The sequence below is a fragment of the Rhinolophus sinicus genome, chromosome 16, assembly GCF_057876585.1.
Source record: "Rhinolophus sinicus isolate RSI-liver-muscle chromosome 16, RSI-T2T, whole genome shotgun sequence".
NCBI lineage: Eukaryota > Metazoa > Chordata > Mammalia > Chiroptera > Rhinolophidae > Rhinolophus > Rhinolophus sinicus.
Window position 1 is genome coordinate 41388790 of NC_142516.1, and position 17071 is coordinate 41405860.

The 17071-nt window shown below is 40.5% G+C and overlaps 2 protein-coding genes across 4 annotated transcripts in view; one reads left to right on the forward strand and one right to left on the reverse strand.

The window, feature by feature from the left end:
- Positions 1–958: 958 nt before the first annotated feature.
- On the reverse strand, positions 959–15077 carry LOC148754994 (uncharacterized). Of its 3 annotated transcripts, XM_088792799.1 has the most exons (3): positions 14932–15077; positions 2919–3004; positions 959–2779 (listed from the first exon to the last, which is right to left on the reverse strand). In XM_088792799.1, the coding sequence occupies exons 1-3, from the start codon at positions 15075–15077 to the stop codon at positions 2574–2576; spliced, it is 438 nt and encodes a 145-aa protein (XP_088648925.1). In that variant the 3' UTR covers positions 959–2573. The 3 variants fall into 3 exon arrangements, 1 of the variants encoding a protein (XP_088648925.1); XR_016019169.1 differs by lacking the exon at positions 2919–3004 and having other exon boundaries at positions 14932–15071; XR_016019168.1 differs by lacking the exons at positions 2919–3004; positions 14932–15077 and adding an exon at positions 14240–14379.
- Positions 15068–17071, forward strand: part of LOC109449920 (guanine nucleotide-binding protein subunit alpha-14) — a 157000-nt gene continuing 154996 nt past the window's right edge. The window contains exon 1 of the mRNA XM_019736652.3: positions 15068–15199. Within this exon, the coding sequence (XP_019592211.2) occupies positions 15076–15199 (124 nt within the window). The 5' untranslated portion in view covers positions 15068–15075. The remainder of the gene's footprint in view (positions 15200–17071) is intronic.

Consider the following 17071-nt stretch of genomic DNA (forward strand, 5'->3'; position numbering starts at 1 on the left):
ATGTAGGACCAGTGGAGAACCTGGACTTCTGCCTGCACCTGACGGGAACAAAGTGGTATCCCATTACCATATAGGAATGGTGTCATACCAAGCTAAAACAGAAGGTTTAAATAAGATTCAGTCTTACAACATAATACAAAAATGTCCAGAGTTTGCTTGAAAATCACTCGTCATGCTGAGAACAGAGAAGATCTCAAAATGAATGAAAACTGACAATCCAGAAATACCAACATCAAGATGACAGAAATATTAAGGTTATCTGACAAAAGTGTTAAAGCAGCTATAATAAAAATGCTCCTATGAGCAATTATGAACTTGCTTGAGACAAAATAAAAATGAAGTTTCAGCAAAGAAATAAAAAGCACAGTAAAGATATAAAATATAAAGTAGAATAAAACAATTACAACTGAAAACTATGATAATTGAACTAAAAAAATTTAGTGATGGTATCAACAGCAGAATTGAGGGGACAAAAGAAAGAACGAACTGAAAGACAGAAAAATAGTAATAACCATTCTGAACAACAAAGAGAATAGATTGAGGGAAAAGAACAGAGCCTTGAGGACATGTTGGAAAGAACATGGTAATCAAAAATATGAATAAATACAGTAGATTTTCTTTCACCACTTTAGTTTTTTGAAATATCTTTGATAGTGAAACAAAACATATCACTGTCTTATGTGAACTCTATACTCTTTTAAACCAGCTCCTCCTGAGTTTCTTTTTTTTCCCTTTTTTCTATTTTTAGTCTAACTCACCTCTCCTCCCCGCTCTCTCCAACGAGAGGGAAGCTGGATTACTGGCCAGCAATGAGACAATGAAAGAGATTCAAGGCATATACAGGAAAAAAGGAGCTTCTAAATGTCTGAAAAATCTATAGACAGAAGAATGGAAATGTTGGCATTGAAAAGTGTCAAGTAGTATTTCTAAACTCTGGCAAAGAATTACAATTAGAGTTTCTGGTGCATTTTAGCAGTGCATGGCGGTTGAAGTTCAAGGAAGACTGGTTTGAAATATAGTCCAAATAATCATTCCCAAGTTTATATAACAGGGAACTGACCAGCTGAAATCCATCTATGAAGTGCAATTGGAAATCTGCTAAAGAAGAGAGAGAGACATTCATTGCCAAATATGGGGCGATTTTTAAGACAGATTTTACATTCTGCAATATAGTACCTCTTCCATCCTATAAATCCAAGTCCATATTTTGCAGAAAGAAAAAGATAACCAACCAACCAGCACATTAAAATATATCCTATAGGGGAGCCTCTCTGATGATTACTAAAGCAGCTAATCTTTGAAGTGCAGGGAAATCTTGAAAGTTTTCGATGTAGACAGAGGCTGGACAAAGTGTCCAGCTCAAAAAGACCTTGAGAACACAGTTTTATCCAAACTGAGTGCCTAGAGCTATGAACTCAGGCAGAGCCATAAGTCTACAGGCTGACTTTCAGATAAACCCCCAGACAACTGAATTGAGTATTTTGAAAACACTCAACTTTTAAAAATAGGTGCAGGGGAAGTGGTATCATTTTATCCCCTAGTCTCTAGTGAAATGATCCAGCCATTCTGCCACAAAGAAAGCCTTTGATAAGGTGGTTATGGGAGACATGGTGAATCACTGCTTCATCAAGACATGTGTTTCAGGATGTTTCAGAAACCAGGAAGTGTCTGCCTCTATTCAGTAAACAATCTTTACCATTCAAACCATAACAACAAAAACAAGACACATTATCAAAAAATAAACCCAAAATGTAAGCCCAAAGCTTTGGGATCCGATAGATCAGGATTTGATTCCCAGCGGTTCAAAGTCCTAGGTAGCTATGTAACTCTGAGTAAATGATACAATCTCTTGGAGCTTTGCTTTCTTCATCTGTGCAATGGAATAATAATGCCTAGTTAATAATATTGTTGGGATAATTAAATGATATAATGAATGACTGGCACATTGCTGATATTAAATAAAAGTTATTTGTGTTTCCTGTTAACATTTGAAGGTAGAGTTATGCAACAGAGAATGGTAATGGTTCCTATGGGTTGTTCTTTTTTTAACAGCTTTATTGAGCTATAATTTACAAGGCATGAAATTCAGTTTAAAGTACACAAGTCAGTGTGTTTTAGTGTATTACAGAGTTGTACAATCATCACCATTATCTCATTTTAGAACAATTTATAACCTCCAAAAGGAACCCGTACCTTTTAGCTGACACTCCCCATTTTCCCTCTCCCCAGCCCCTGGAAAGCACTAATCTACTTTGTCTCTCTAGATTTGCCTCTTCAGGCTGGACATTTCATGCAAATGGAATCATACAGTAGTATGTGGTCTTTTGTGGCTGGTGTTATGACTTGTTCTTGATTTATTTTTATATGAATAGTAGCAAGTGAAAATCAAAAGGATTCTCTGTTAGATTATCTCCTTGGTTGAATTTAAAAGGATCGACACAGATTTGAGAAGAAAGGAATGGTTAAATGCTATATTCTTTTTCAGCAACCATTACGCAAATAAATCATGCCGTTTGATCACATTACTGTGTAACAGCCTTCCTTTGTTCATTTATTTTCTCTGGATCCTGTTCTCAGCATTTGGCTGCATGATGAAGGAACTCTTTCCCGCACCGAGAATGTCCTTGACTTTGGCCAAGGCTTGACACATTTGTTACAGCAAGGCTGACGCTTGCACCAAGCAGCTCTCTCCATGAGTCTGTGCAACACGACAAAAGGGGTCCTAGTAGAGATGCAGGAGATCTGGTTCCAGCCCTCACTCTGCCACCATCCTCAGGTGCTGTGAGAATTAAAGGAGATAGTGAACATGAAAGTGGTTTGAAAAGTGTTCATATATCAGTTAGGACTCTTGGGTCGTAGGAACAGAATTGCTGGGTTGTAAGGCAATTCTGTGTTTAACTTTCTGAGGAACTACCAACCTGTTTTCCATAGCAGTTGCACCATTTTACATTTCCACCAGCAATGCAATTTTTCCACGTCCTCACCAAGACTTATTTTCTTTTTTCTTAAAAAAAAATTATACCTGTCTTAGTAGATGTGAAATGGTATCTCACTGTGGTTTTGATCTGTATTCCCCTCATGACTAATGAGGCTGAGCATCTTTTCATGTGCTTGCTGGCCATTTGTACATCTTCATTGGACAAATGTCTATTCAAGCCCTTTGCTCATTTAAAAATTCTAATGGATTATTTTCCTTTTTGTTGTTGACCTGCAGCATTTATTTATATTCTGGATATTAAACTCTTACCAGATATATGATTTGCAAATATTTTCTCCCATTCTGCCTTTTTACTTTCTTAATGGTTTCCTTTGATACATAAAAGTTTTCAATTCTAGTGAAATCCAATTTGTCTATTTTTTCTTTCTCAGTTAATCTATTTTTACTTTTGTTGTTCTTGCTTTTGGTATTATATCTAAGAAACCATTGCCTAATCCAAGGCCATAAAGAGGTATACCTGTTTTCTTCTAAGAGTTTCACAGTTTTAGCTCTTACATTTGTCTTTGATTCATCTTGAGTTCAAATTTTTTATATGGTGTGAAGTAAAGGTAATTTTTACATTTCTAAATGGTTACATTTTAAATGGTTATATAAGTGCCTATATTATATACTCACTTTTGCCTCTTGGCTCATAAAGCCTAAAATATTTACTCTCTGGACCTCGACAGAAAAGCTTGCCAACCCCTGTGGCCAGGTGCAATCCTTGCAAATAGAGGGCATAATAAGTGTTTAACAAAGAGACTTATTAAACAAATATTTAACTCTTCTACTGAGTCCAAGGCACTTGCTAATATGTTATGGCGTGGGGTAGGGGTTTCAAAGATGAGTGAGAACTCATTACATGTTAGCAGGAATTAATTATACCTCGCAGAGAAGCTGTAAGAATAAGTCCTATTTCTCACAATCGTTGTTATATCAGTGCTTAATACATAGCTCAGAAAGTTGGTGTATGACTATCAAGTTTTTTTGGATTGCTTGTGTATGCTGGGTACTCCATACCCTCACTGACATGACAGTACCTGCACATTCTAGGTACTCAGAAGAAAGAGGTATATTCTTCACAAAGTGGAAACTGTTGTAATATAACCTTTCTGGCCATCAAACCATTTACTTGTACTGTCCAACTTGTTTCCAGGACCTTACTGTGGCTAGTTTCGGTGTGCTCAGTTGGCTCTGTATCAGTTCAGAAGTAACCTGATTTAGCAGATTACTAACTATTGCATTAAAGGAAATGTCACCAGAGGGTTCAGGTTACCTATGGATGCTTAGTAAACTACCTCAAAACTTAGTGTTTTAAAACAACTGCCATTTTATTATATATTGGGATCTGTGGGCCAGGATTTGGTGCAAGCTTGGCTGGTGGTTTTTCTGCTCCACGTGGTATTGACTTGGGGTCATTTGGTGATGTCCAGCTGGGCTAGGCTGAAGGGCCGAGATGGCTTGACCCATATTCCTGGCACCTTGGTGGGTATGGCTAGAAGGATGAGTTCAGCCATGTAGTCTCACAGGCTCTCCGTGGGATCTCTCCAGATTCTTTATGAGGCAAATCAGGATTCCAGGAGTGAGTGATTCAAGAGACAGGAAATGGAAGCTGCTAGTCTCTTAAGGCCTACACTTAGAAACTGACCCAGTGCCATTTCTACTACAGTCCATCAGTCAAAACAACTATATACTAAACAAACAAACAAACAAACAAACAAACACAGCCACATAGCTCAGCCAGCTTCAAGAGGAGGGAACATATGCCCCGCCTCTTGAAGGAAGCTATGTCTGAGAATCTCTGGCCATCGTAATCCACATCAACGACCTTAAAAAGGGGGTGGGTGGACTTCCATGTGTCTAAAGACATCAAAGAGTGACTCAAATACTAAAGAAGATAGGAGGCAACTGCATATTTTCTTTTTAACTCCACATTTCTAACTGGTATTTACCAAACTTCCAGATTTTCAAATCATGAAGAAAAAGACTGCATGTATACAATGTATAGGAGAGGAGAACTTGGGAGTATCCTCTGATGTTTACTTCATTCATGCTGACCTTTAAAAAAAACTGCATATTTGATTCAGATATTTAAAATCAACATTTACTTTCAAGAGAACTCAATGGCTAAATTCCTATCTGGATCAGCTGGCCATGCAAGGTGTTTGTCTACTTCTCTGCCTTTGTTGGGAAGCCCGATTCCTGTCTGCCGTTGTTCCCAGACAGTTGGAATTATTCCAAATGATTGTGCAAAGTGAGAACTTTCCCTTCTCCCTACAGTACCAGAGTAATCACAAATGTATCTTTTGTGCGAATATGAAGTATTGATGATGATGATGATAATGTATTATTTTAAAAATAATACTATCTACTACTGATGAGTACTTACTATTTTCAGGCAAGGAGTCAAAGTTTTGTTATCTATTATCTCTTCTTCAACAACAATCCAATGAGGTAAGTGTTATTTATCCATTAATTTCACGGATACTTATTGAACACTACACAGCTTCCTTATGACATTGCTTTAGCACCTGGATCTAGCAGAATTTAAAACCAAGACCATCCCTAAACTTCTCAGTCCTAAGAGCCAATAAATTCTATTTTTAACTTAAGTCCATTTACGTTAGGTCTCTGTTGCTTGTAATCAACAAATCCTGGCAAGGACAGGCAGGGTCCTTGCTTCACAAATCAAGGGTCCAGAGTGGTGTTTTGTTTTCCTATTACATAATGTAGTATAAAACAGGCAAATATCAAATCACAAATCTCATATTGCTGACTTTTCCAAGACTTAACTTTATTGTTGAGAATGGGATCTGAATAGAGTTTGGTGGTACAATTTAAGATGATATACCTTCCCCAATCTAGGCCCTAAGGATACACCAGTGAATAAGATAGTCAGGACCCACCCTCTCATGGAGTTTACCTTCTTTATGTGATGGGAGAAGACGATAATCTAATAAAGAAGGAAGGAAATGAAAAATTAGATAGTAATGAATGTTACAATAAAAATATGAGTATCATGCTATCAAGTGGATGTGGCAGGGAGGAGTGGTTACTTTAGGCCAAGTTGCCAGGGAAGCCTGCACTTGGTAAGTCACATTAAGTTGAGACTGACAACACAAGTAGAAAACAAATATTTCAAGGTCTGGAGGAAGCATGATTCAGATAGCAGAGCAGATAGTGCAAAGGCCCTGAGTTATGTCCAGAGAAAAAAGGGTACAAGGTCTTTTTTTTTTTTTTTTTTAGTTTAAATGCATTTAATTTTAGACAATCTACATGGCATGTTTTTTCTTAAAAACAATGTCTCCGTTCAAAGGTAAAAATAAATGAAGATCTTGAGATGAAATCAGTTCCATTTTTCTAATAACTGGTATTATGCATATGAATAACAGCAGCAGGTGATAGACCCCAAGTAATTGCCAAATTTGTTAACATTTTTCCATTTCTAAACCATCCTTAAAGAAAATCATATATGAGGTCACAAATATGTGTGACCAGAGTGTATTTGAACAGGAAGGAGGATGTTAGGCTATGAAGTTAGAGAAGTAGGCAATGGCCAATCGTGTAGGGCCTCATGATCTAGAACAAGGACATTTAATTTTAATCTCTGATGGAAATCGATTGGTGGATTTTAATCTAGAGAATGATGGGCTATGTTTTGGGATTTTACAAGCTCATTGTGGCTCTCTTGTCCTGTGGTGACAAGAGAGTGGATTTTAGGGGGTCAAGAGTGGAAGCAGGAGGAACAATGACAAAGCTATTGTTTTAGTCCAGGTCAGGTGCTGTTGGCTTGGTCAGAACAGAAGTGGTGACAGCAAAAATAGAAATATATATACCTGGAGGACAACAGTAACACAGCAGGACAATTCGGGGAGCCTCATTCACACAGATTAAATGTGTGTGACATTCCCTAGTCCGCTCAGTGCAAAAGCTGGTGGCTGCATGCAGTGGTTCCAAAACAAATTCAGATGTGGCTTAAGGCCTAATCTATAATTGCTAAGATTAGGTGCGGGCGTTGGAGCAGAGAGGCAATCAATTAGGTGCTTGGTGGTGCTGAGATGGAAAAAGACAGCAGGAAGATACATTTTGGAAAACAAATTCAGAGTTTTGTTTTGGGTTTGTTAAATTAAGGTTCCTATTAGATGTGCAAGCCAATGTGTCAAGAAGGCAGTTAAAGTTAGGGCTACCGTTATGCTTTGAAGTCCAGGGAAGAAGTCATTGATAAATGATATTATGATTCATATGGAAGAATGAACACAACTAAGATGAGTTTGAGGACATTGACAGGTGATATGTCCCATCAGATATAAAAATATTCCACAGAACCCCTGTAGACAAATCAAGATGGCATTGATATAGGAATAGATAAATAGCTTGGTGAAACAGTATAGACTCAAAGAAATGGATTTCAGTCAATATGAGAATGTAATACATGACAAAGATTGAAGTTTAATTCATTGGGAAAAGGATGGAATGTTCAATAAATGATGTTGGTACAACTGGCTATCCATCTGGAAGAAAATAAAATTAGTCTCCTATCTTACACATTTTATAAAAATAAACACCAGATGGATTAAATATTTAAATGTTAAAAAACAAAATAATAAAAGTGCTTGCAAGAAAAGCTAAGATACTGAATGTACAATCTAGAAATGGGGAGAACATCCTACAAAGACTGGAACTCAGGAAGCTGTACAAGAAATTAGAGATATTTGGACATGTAAAAATAAAATCTTTTCTATGATGAAAGGTTCCACTAAAAATTATAAAGGACAAAATGTATTTGAAAATTTGTAGCTCAGATGACAAAGAGCTGATATGTAATGTTGAAGCGCTCTTATAGATCAAGAAAAAGACAAATGACCCAATTTTTAAAAATAAGCAAAGGATATAAATAAACAGTTCATAAGGTGGCACATGCAAATGCTATCAAGCTATAAGAAATGACAAATTCATGAGTAGTCAGAGAAACATAAGGTAAAGCAGCACTTTAACGCTATTTGTATCCCTTTAGGCTGCCAAAAATTAATGAGTGATAATATTTATTGCTGGTAGGGATATGGCTATTCATATTTTTTAGTGGAAATATGAATTGTTTTAGTCTTTTAAACAGGAATCTGGCCATATCTTTTAAAATGAAATATATATATATATATATATATATATATATATTCTTCAATTCAGCAGTCTTTTTTCCCCCCTGGGAATCTATCCCATACTGTGTTTTCCCAAAAATAAGATCTAGTTGGACAATCATCTCTAACGGTCTTTTGTAGCAAAAATTAATATAAGACTTGGTCTTATTTTGCTATAATATAAGACTGGGTATAATATAATATAATATAATATAATATAATATAATATAATACCACGTCTTATATTAATTTTTGCTCCAAAAGACGCATTAGAACTGATTGTCTGGCTAGGTCTTATTTTCGGGAAATAGGGTAGAAATAAAGGCCACTACTGCATAGGAATTTATATACAAAGATACTCTTGCAGATTTGTTTTTAGTGGCCAAAAATTGGAAATAAAAATGAATGCTCCTCAAAGGGGAAAAGTTGAATAAAATATGGGCCTTTCGCATCATGGAATACTATGTATGAATGTATGACAGACTGAATCAGATTACTTAGATTTAGTAACCAGTTTACTTAGATTCCCATAAGGTATTGTTGGATGAGAAAAGCAAAATATGGAGTTCATGTAATATGTTCTCATTTTTAAATTAATGATAACAAACTCCTGTGTTTTTTATGCTTATGTATCATTATAAGAGCATAAAAAATAAAGAAGAAAAAAACGTACTAGGTTGTTAACATTGGTTTGTTCAGGAGAAGAGTGATGTAATTGGAGGGGAGAGACTTAAGTAAAAAAAGGAAAAGAAAATAAGCAAAATAAAAATCTCCAAACTTCTTATCAGAAAGATTGTACTCCTTAAATTCTTGAGAGACTTAATCCCCATGAAAAGTAAGATTTAAAAACAAACTATAGCTCTTCCTGCCCACTCCCAGTCATGTGTGTTTGAAGGTGGGTTTTATTGTCTCATAACGAGGGGATACGTCCTGAGAAATGTGTTGTTAGGTGATTTCATCATCGTGTGAACATCACAGAGTGCACTTACACAAGCCTGGATGGGATAGCCTACTACACATCAGGCTATATAGTACAGCTTGTTGCTGCTAGGCTGTAAACTTGTACTGAAAACTATAGGCAATTGTAACATAGTGATAAGTACTTGTGTATCTAAACATAAGAAAGGTACAGTAAAAATATGGTATAAAAGAAAAAAACATGGTACACCGGCATAGGGCATTTACCATGAATGGAGCTTTCAGGACTGGAAGTTGCTCTGAGTGAGTCAGTGAGAGAGTGATGAGTGAATGTGAAGCCCTAGGACATCACTGTACATTACTGCAGACTTTCTAAACACTGTCCCACAAGGCCTCCACTTGCTTCCTTCTGACAAGGTCAGAAATAGAGCATCAAAGTTGTCAGTGCTGCTCCATGAACAGGGATGTGGGCTAAATTGATCGGAAATATCAAGGAGAAACTGGTTGTGTAAAGCATAGGTCATCATAATAGTGATTGTCAGGAGGGAGTGAAAGGTGGCCTGAGGATCAATAGAAAGAAGAAATCAATAAGGGATATAGAAACAGGGATTGTCATGGCGATGTGGTTTTGGCTATTGCATGTTGGGGCAGTGGTCAGGTTAAGGAACTTTGCGGTACTCATAAAAAAAAAAAGAGGGTGTTTAACATGGAGAGGGCGGAGAATTGAGGACTCAATATTTTGACTTTGGACGTTTGTTCTTGGTTCCATTGACCCTGTCTGGCACAAATTGCTCTCTCTGGCATTGAATTGATGGAAGAAAGAAAATGTATCTATGCTTTACATCATTACAACCTGAAAATATTTCCAATGTGCAGGGACAGACAGGCTCTACACTACTACAGAAAACTTTTACTAAAGTGGCAGTGGCACTGCATACTTTTTAGGGTCATGTCTGAGGACCTGTGTCCTTGTACAGGATCTTAGGTCCTCAACGAAGAATTTACAGCAATGAACTCTGATGATTATCGTGCTAGATCTGGGAGGGCTGTAGTGCCCTCTGAGTGCACCTCTATGGCTGAAACAGGTCAGTGGACAACTGATTGGGATGTAATCTGTGTACTCACAGATTGAGGTGCTGTGAGTGAGAGGAAGTCTATTGCCAAGCCCCACAGATATTGCTGCCAGAGAAAAGAATTCCTCCTGAATTATTATACACATCCCTCCATTTCTTACAGGCGTTTCAGCTCCATTATAGTCTTATGGGACCACAATCATATATGTAGTCCGTCATTGACCTAAACGTCATTATGCGGGGCATAACTGTAATTCTAGTATTTTCAGTAGAAGTTATATAATAAACAGTTTTCGGTCTTCAGGCAGAAAATATTTTGGAGCAGCATGTTGACAAGTTGACTGCCTTAGAAAAATATATGTTGAGTACCAGCTACATGATTCACCAGCTACAATGATTACCCATTCATCTAAATATCCATCACTACTCCATCAACACACCTGAAGTCAATAATAGGCAGAGAACACAAAAACATCTTTAACTTACCATCCTCATCTAGAAGCTGAGATAATTGGGTGAGGAAGGGTGGGGAATGGTGAGCAGGGAGAAGGACTCAAGACATTATAGAGAACACATTGGGCTTAGAAAATTGAAGAAAAATTGGGAACATGTTGAGCTCAGAAAAATGATTTAGAAAATTGGGTATCATTCAGTCCAACCCACCTGGGATATGGACCAGCAAACCCCTGTTGATGACTGATCTGCTTAAGAGTTGATACTTATGTATGCATCTGAAACTAAAGTTTCATGAAACAATAATACATGTAGCATACTTTAATATTTCCTATTTCTATTCTGTTCTTTTCCTTAAAAAAAAAAAAAAGTCATAACCCAGGAACGGGTCACAACTACAGTTTGAAAAACACTGCCCTAGAGCAGCATACATGCATCAGTATTAGTGCTATTTTAGCTTTGTGAATTCCAAGGTCATATTTTTACTCTATATTACTGGTTAAAATTCTAAGACGCTACATTTGTCAAAGAGAACAGCATCTTTTCAGCCCTCGACTTGCACATTTCCTTGGAGTTCTGAATTAGAAATAGGGCAGTCACTCCTTCTAAGGAGGCAAACTGGGGACACAAGTCCTTCGTAAATCATACATTGATTTGCTGTAGACTTGCTTGTTGGTTTTTCACTGTCATCCACCACAAGAACCTTCTTTTCTCTCTTCCAGTTTTTCTCTTATCTCAGGCTAATATTTCTTGTTTTCAATTTTAATCAGTCAACTAAATTTTATTAATTTAGAAATACGAACAAGAAAAAGCTCTCCACCTGTGAACAACTAATGGATTAGTCGAGGAAAGAAACAGGTGTCATAGAGCAAGATGGTGAATAGAGGCACAGAGAAAGTGCTCCGGCAGCAGAGAAAGATGGGTCTATCTGACCAGGGTGGAGAGGGTTTCTCAGAAGAGATGTGTTTGGGAAAGAAAGTACCTAACTTTGCCTGGGATGAGAAATGGCATTCCTGGAAGAGAGAACAGCATGTGCCAGGACATGGAGGTGGGGAGAGCATGTGGTTACATTTGTCTGGAGTTATACCAGAGTGATGGGAAATGAGGCTCAGCTGAAGGGATCATTATGCACATCTGTAGGTTGTGGTTCTGAGCTCTCACTCTCTGCTCTCTGGGAGGAAGCAAGGAGGGGTGGGTTCAGATTTCAGGGTATCAGTCTTACCTCTTTTCACTAGATTGAAACCTACCTAAAGTCTGGAAGGTCTCATTATCTGAATCCCCAGTGCCTGGTACAGGGCCAGGCAGGGACTCAAAAGACATTCAGAAGAGTATCAGACAATTAGTTCACCTTTATAGCCCAGCACTTGGCAGGTATCTGAAACACATGTCAAGGCTGTGCTCTGATTTTCAAGAGGAATGAAATGGAATTGAAGCACTTTGTGAATAACTTAGGAAAACAAATATTCTCGTTTACTAAGACCTCTTTTCAAAACTATCTCTTCCTGGTAAGATGTTGCAAATGAATTAATAACTTAAAATTATTCTCATCCCACCCCCAGGTCCTAAAGACAAGGAAATTAGAGACGTGAATAAAAAATAGTAATATAAAAATAACTGACTTATGATATCTTAAATTTATAGTTCTCACTAGCTACCAATGCTCTAGGTTTATGATCATTTTTAATATTATTTTATAAGTGTGAAAATTATCAAAGAAAGAATTGAATGTTAGAGGTGGAAAATCCCTTTGAGTTTAATATGCTTCATACTTCTCATTTTATAGCTGAGGAAAGTGGGGCCTAGATGACTTTATTTGAGTTGCCTTAAATAATTTTATATCAGTCAATTAAAGTCAACCAAAAAGCTATGACTCAGAGCGACTTATCTTGCTACTATATATCCCTTTAGTTTCCTAAAAATGTGTATGTGTTTCCATAATAAAATTTGTATCATACTGTTTATATTTTTGTATCTTGCCTTTTTCACTCAATATATTTTGAGGTTTTTCCCTCAAATATTTGTTATTCACAAGTTTGTTACTCGTATATTCACATAGTGAGTAACTATATAATATCTCATTGTATGAATAGACCATAATTTATTTGACCTGTTCCCTATTGTTGGGCACTTAGGTTGTTTTGCATTATTGTTATTATTATTAGAAATAAAACCTTTAAATCATGGCTCCTCTCTGATTATTTCTTAGGGGGGAAATGACCCATTTGTTCAAAAGAGATGAATACATTTAAGGCTTCTGATATATACTACCAAGTTCATCAGCCCAGGGAAGTTTCACAGATTTACCATAGCAATATGTTTCATATCTTTTATAAAATCTTAGCAACTTTGGATCTAACAGATCAGTTATCCGGTTGACTTGGAGCGTAAATTTGCCCACATTTTAATCACTTAAAAATACTAATAATTTTGATGCAACTATTATTTTGAGAAGCTAAGAGGTCTTATTCTCAAATTGTAAATGAATTTGTAAGGGCTAAGAGAGAAACCTGTGGCCAAATGGCCAAGGATCAAATGGGAAATGTCCAGGAGTTTTCCTGTAGGGGTCACTGTTACTATCAACTTATGCCTGCAAGGAAATGAAAATAAAGTCACGCATTTAAAAATGTATGCACATTCATTTTTAATGCCTGATTTGTCTACATTACCTAACCTGTAAAATAAATAAGGCCTTCAGGTAGAGAGCATCATGATGCCAAGTTCTTTATATAATGACACACACCACTCTCTCCGCTCAATGTGCTTCTCCCTTTGAATTGATTAAATATATGCTACTCAAATGAAAGACACTACTGCTTGCTCTTAATAGAGGAAGCATTAGCTAATTACCTAACGCTGTGAAGTGGTTTAAATGGCATATGATGACTTGAAGAGGTGAGGGGAAAAAAACATTCATAGCTATAGACAAGATCCCCTCCCTCCAACCTTCCTATTTCTGCTTTTCCCGTGGACCTCCTTGCACTCTGCCTCAAAATCTACACAGAAGACAAAATCAGATATTGTAATCTGAATTCTATAGTGCCATTTGAGTACAAAGTGGTGCTTTTCAATCTTTAAGTTTTTATTAATGCAGCTCAAACATGATCCTGACGTTCCAGGAGCCATGGCAATGTAGCTGTGCAGACCCATCTTTGCAAGTCTGCTGTCAGACTCCAGGGCTTGGCCAGGGAACATGCCAGGTGTTGCTGGAAACGTATGAGCCCTCTCTACAAAGCAGGAATCTTTCCCATCATAAAATGCAAAATAGCCAGCCGTTTTCCATTTCCTCCCATCCCCAGCTCTCATCGTCCGGTGGTGTAGGAAGGGGCTGGGAGGATATTTACTCTCCGCTCTGGCACTTCTCTTATTTAACTGAACCCAGTGGCAGCTGCTTCTCTGAGCTCAGCGCCAGCGGGCTCAGGCCCAGCCGCACCTTGCAGGCAGGCTGCCCAGCTGACCAAGTGCTTTGGCCAAGCCCGAACTGGGCTGGGGATGCGGGAAGCGGAAGGAGCCCGTCTAGGAAACCAGCGTGTGTGGGGTGGTGAGACTGGTGTGTCATCCTTAACTTCAGGTCGGGGTGGAGAGCTCAGCCTCTGGTGTCCCGTGGCGGACGCTCGGCTTCGCTCCACTCCACTCCTCTCGCAGCTGGGAGGAGTTGAGGCTGGGAGTTCTCAAAACTCGCTCACCTGTCAGAACCCGGATCTGGGTAGCGAGCAGGGCCTGGCGACCAAAGCGCGCTGGTCACAACAACCTCGGCAAGAGGCCCTTCCGCGCCAATAACGCTACAGCCAGGGAGGCAGGTGTGGGGGCAGTTCCCGAAGACTCGAGGCCCCCCAAGCCCGCACCCCAGCTCGTTGCTCGCCCCTTTCGCCCGCAGGCGCCATTGGCTTGGTGTGACACAAGGCCAACTCCGGCAGACGCCAGGGTTGCTGGTTCGGGACGCTCCGCCTCCTTCTGCCACTTAGAGGCATAAGCGCCAGCAGGAACCTTTCCACTTGGTCTTACTCTGCGGTTACTGCTGAGGTTTTCGGGACTCTCCAGGCCAGGGCCAGCCAGCCAGCCTCTTTACCTCCAACCAAAGTCGTCCCTGGGCCTACCTGGGACACCCCCAGGTCCGGGAAAGCCCGTTCTCCCCCCGGGCACCGACGCCCCAACTTTTTACGCGCCTTCTGAGCCCTGTGCTTGGGTGTCCGGCTCCTGTAACAAGGGTCGCGTATCGTTCGGGGACCGGCAACGCCCCCAACCTCAGCTTGCCCTCTCCTCCCGCGAGCTGTGGGCTGCGTGAGCCCAGATCCCGGGTGCACTTGAGCGTTCCCAGCGCTCGGGATTCGCCCCCGCCTCGGAGCCCACCCGCTAGGAGGGACTGAACCCCGGAAACCTGGGCCTCTTTCTCCGAAATTCAAGTCGGTCCTGGTCTTTTCTCTCGGAACCCGAGTCCCCGTCGCGGATCGGCTTTGCGAGCGGCAGGGCGGAGGATCCGGGCGCTGCGCACCGCGTCGCCCCGTCGTTTGCTGCGCACACCATGGCTGGCTGCTGCTGTCTGTCCGCGGAAGAGAAGGAGTCGCAGCGTATCAGCGCCGAGATAGAGCGGCAGCTTCGTCGGGACAAGAAGGACGCACGCCGAGAGCTCAAGCTGCTGCTGCTAGGTGAGTGCCTGCGGGACACCTTGCCTCGCCGGGCCTGGGGCAGAGCGGGGTGCAGCGCGGCTTCCTCCAATCCCCGGGGCTCAGATGCCTTAGACCCCTGTCCTTTGTACCTCCAACTGGGCGACTTTCGACCACCCCAAAACGGGGTTGAGACGGAACACTTCACCTCTGTCTGTCTCCCCCCATCAGTTCTAGTTTGCCTTTCTCCCTAAAGCCTGGACCTCCCCACCCCTCTGTGTCCAGCACACACAGATTCTGCAGAACCCTATCTTGGATGTTCGGGTGGGCGATGGGGAGCTGCGTGATCCACCTCTTGGGTTCAGCTCTGGCCCTTGCGTTCTCAGCTCTAAATAAAGTACCGTTGACTGAGCCCTTACCAAGTGCGGGACTGCCAAACTCTTATGGGCATCACCCCTCAGTGATGCGGGCAGGTAATCATCCCCATTTTAGAGGATTAAAAATGGAGGCCCAGAAAATTGGCGAGCTTTCTTTGAGAAAAGACAAAGCAAATACCAGGTCAATCATGGGGGTGAAGCTCAGATCTTGGCCAGTCTTCTCACTGTGACCCCCCCCCCCCCCCCTCTGCTTGCCTCCCTTGGCCTTGGTTCCCTCTGGCAAGGTCGTTCTGTTTGCAGCAGGCCCAAATCTCCTTTGCCTAGTTGACTCAGCGGGTGCTGGTTCTTAGAGTTCAGACTTTGTGGCCCCAGCTGCCTTGGCTAGTTCCTCATTTGACTTTTGGTCTCCCTGCCCAGCTCTAGGTAGTACACCCAAGTTCAAAAAACGAACGTTTAAGGTTTGCCCAATTTATGTCCTAGGGCAAGGGACCCACCTTTCTGTCTTTGTAGAACCTTGTTCAATCCATTTGAGGTTTGAGGAATATTTACCTTTTGCTTCTTGCAGACCAGGATATCAGCTGTCAAATCTTTCTAGATAGCTGCAAGTATTTCTACTTTTTCATTTCATCGCTTTCAGACGTCTCTTCCCTTAAACCAATTTATTCGACTTTGATATAAGGAGTTACCCTCTCAGAAAGCATCAAGGAAAGAAAAGTCCATCTAGTTAGAATAAAATGGAGAAAGCTTTTAGTCAGTGTTGCCTTGGGAAAGAAAACCTCTTGCTCTTATTCCTGGAGTTTATAGAGGGCAGGGTCTGGCCTTCTCCAGGCTGTGCTCCTCCCCACTGGGCTAAGTGTCTGCGGATGAAATGGGCTGCCCTCCCAAAGTCCACTCTGGCGCTTGGTACCCCAGACCTCAGTGGAATTCCCTCCCCAAAGTCCCCAAGCCTGCTTTCAGGGCCTGTACAAGCTGGCAGGGCAGAATGCATCCCTGAAGAGTGCCCAAAAGGGGAGCTGTGCGGGGTTGTATAAGAGCTTGGAAATGTGGGCTGAGGGTCCACAGGTGTGGGCAAGAGGGAGCCTGGGTGAGGAAGGGAAAGGAAGGGATCCTGCCCATTGGCCAGGTCTGGTCTATCATGTCTGGCCCAGTACTCTGAGAGGTGTCTGAGAATTCTAAATTGTACCTGGACTTCCAGGTGGTTATAAAGCTACATTGTTTTCAATGGAGGATTTTGTGACAATTTACTTGTGTCATTAGCCCTTTAAAGTAGTAATTATTGGACCTTCATTGGTACTCTTGCCCCAGGTCCCAGAGATGATAGGGGCAGGCCTAGCTTTAGCTGCATAATTTTTCTTGTCAAGGACAGGCTGAACCCTCTTTCATTTTGAAATATTTTGATTTGTGTCAGTGTATGAAGTATAGTGTCTGGAATATACCAGGAGCTTGGCAAATGTTGGCTCTTTTTATGAAAAATGAAGCAGTTCACTGAGCTATACTGTATTGGTAATAAGCCTATTTGTTTGAAATAAAATGCTTG

Coding starts and splice junctions, on each gene's coding strand:
- LOC148754994 (XM_088792799.1), bottom strand. CDS start 15,077: ATGGTGTGCGCAGCAAACGACGGGGCGACGCGGTGCGCAGCGCCCGGA. Junction 3,005..14,931: donor TTTCGGAGAAAGAGGCCCAG/GTTTCCGGGGTT, acceptor TTTTTTTTTAAG/AAAAAAGAAAATAAGTCTTG. Junction 2,780..2,918: donor GCAACTGCTATGGAAAACAG/GTTGGTAGTTCC, acceptor TAATTCTCACAG/CACCTGAGGATGGTGGCAGA.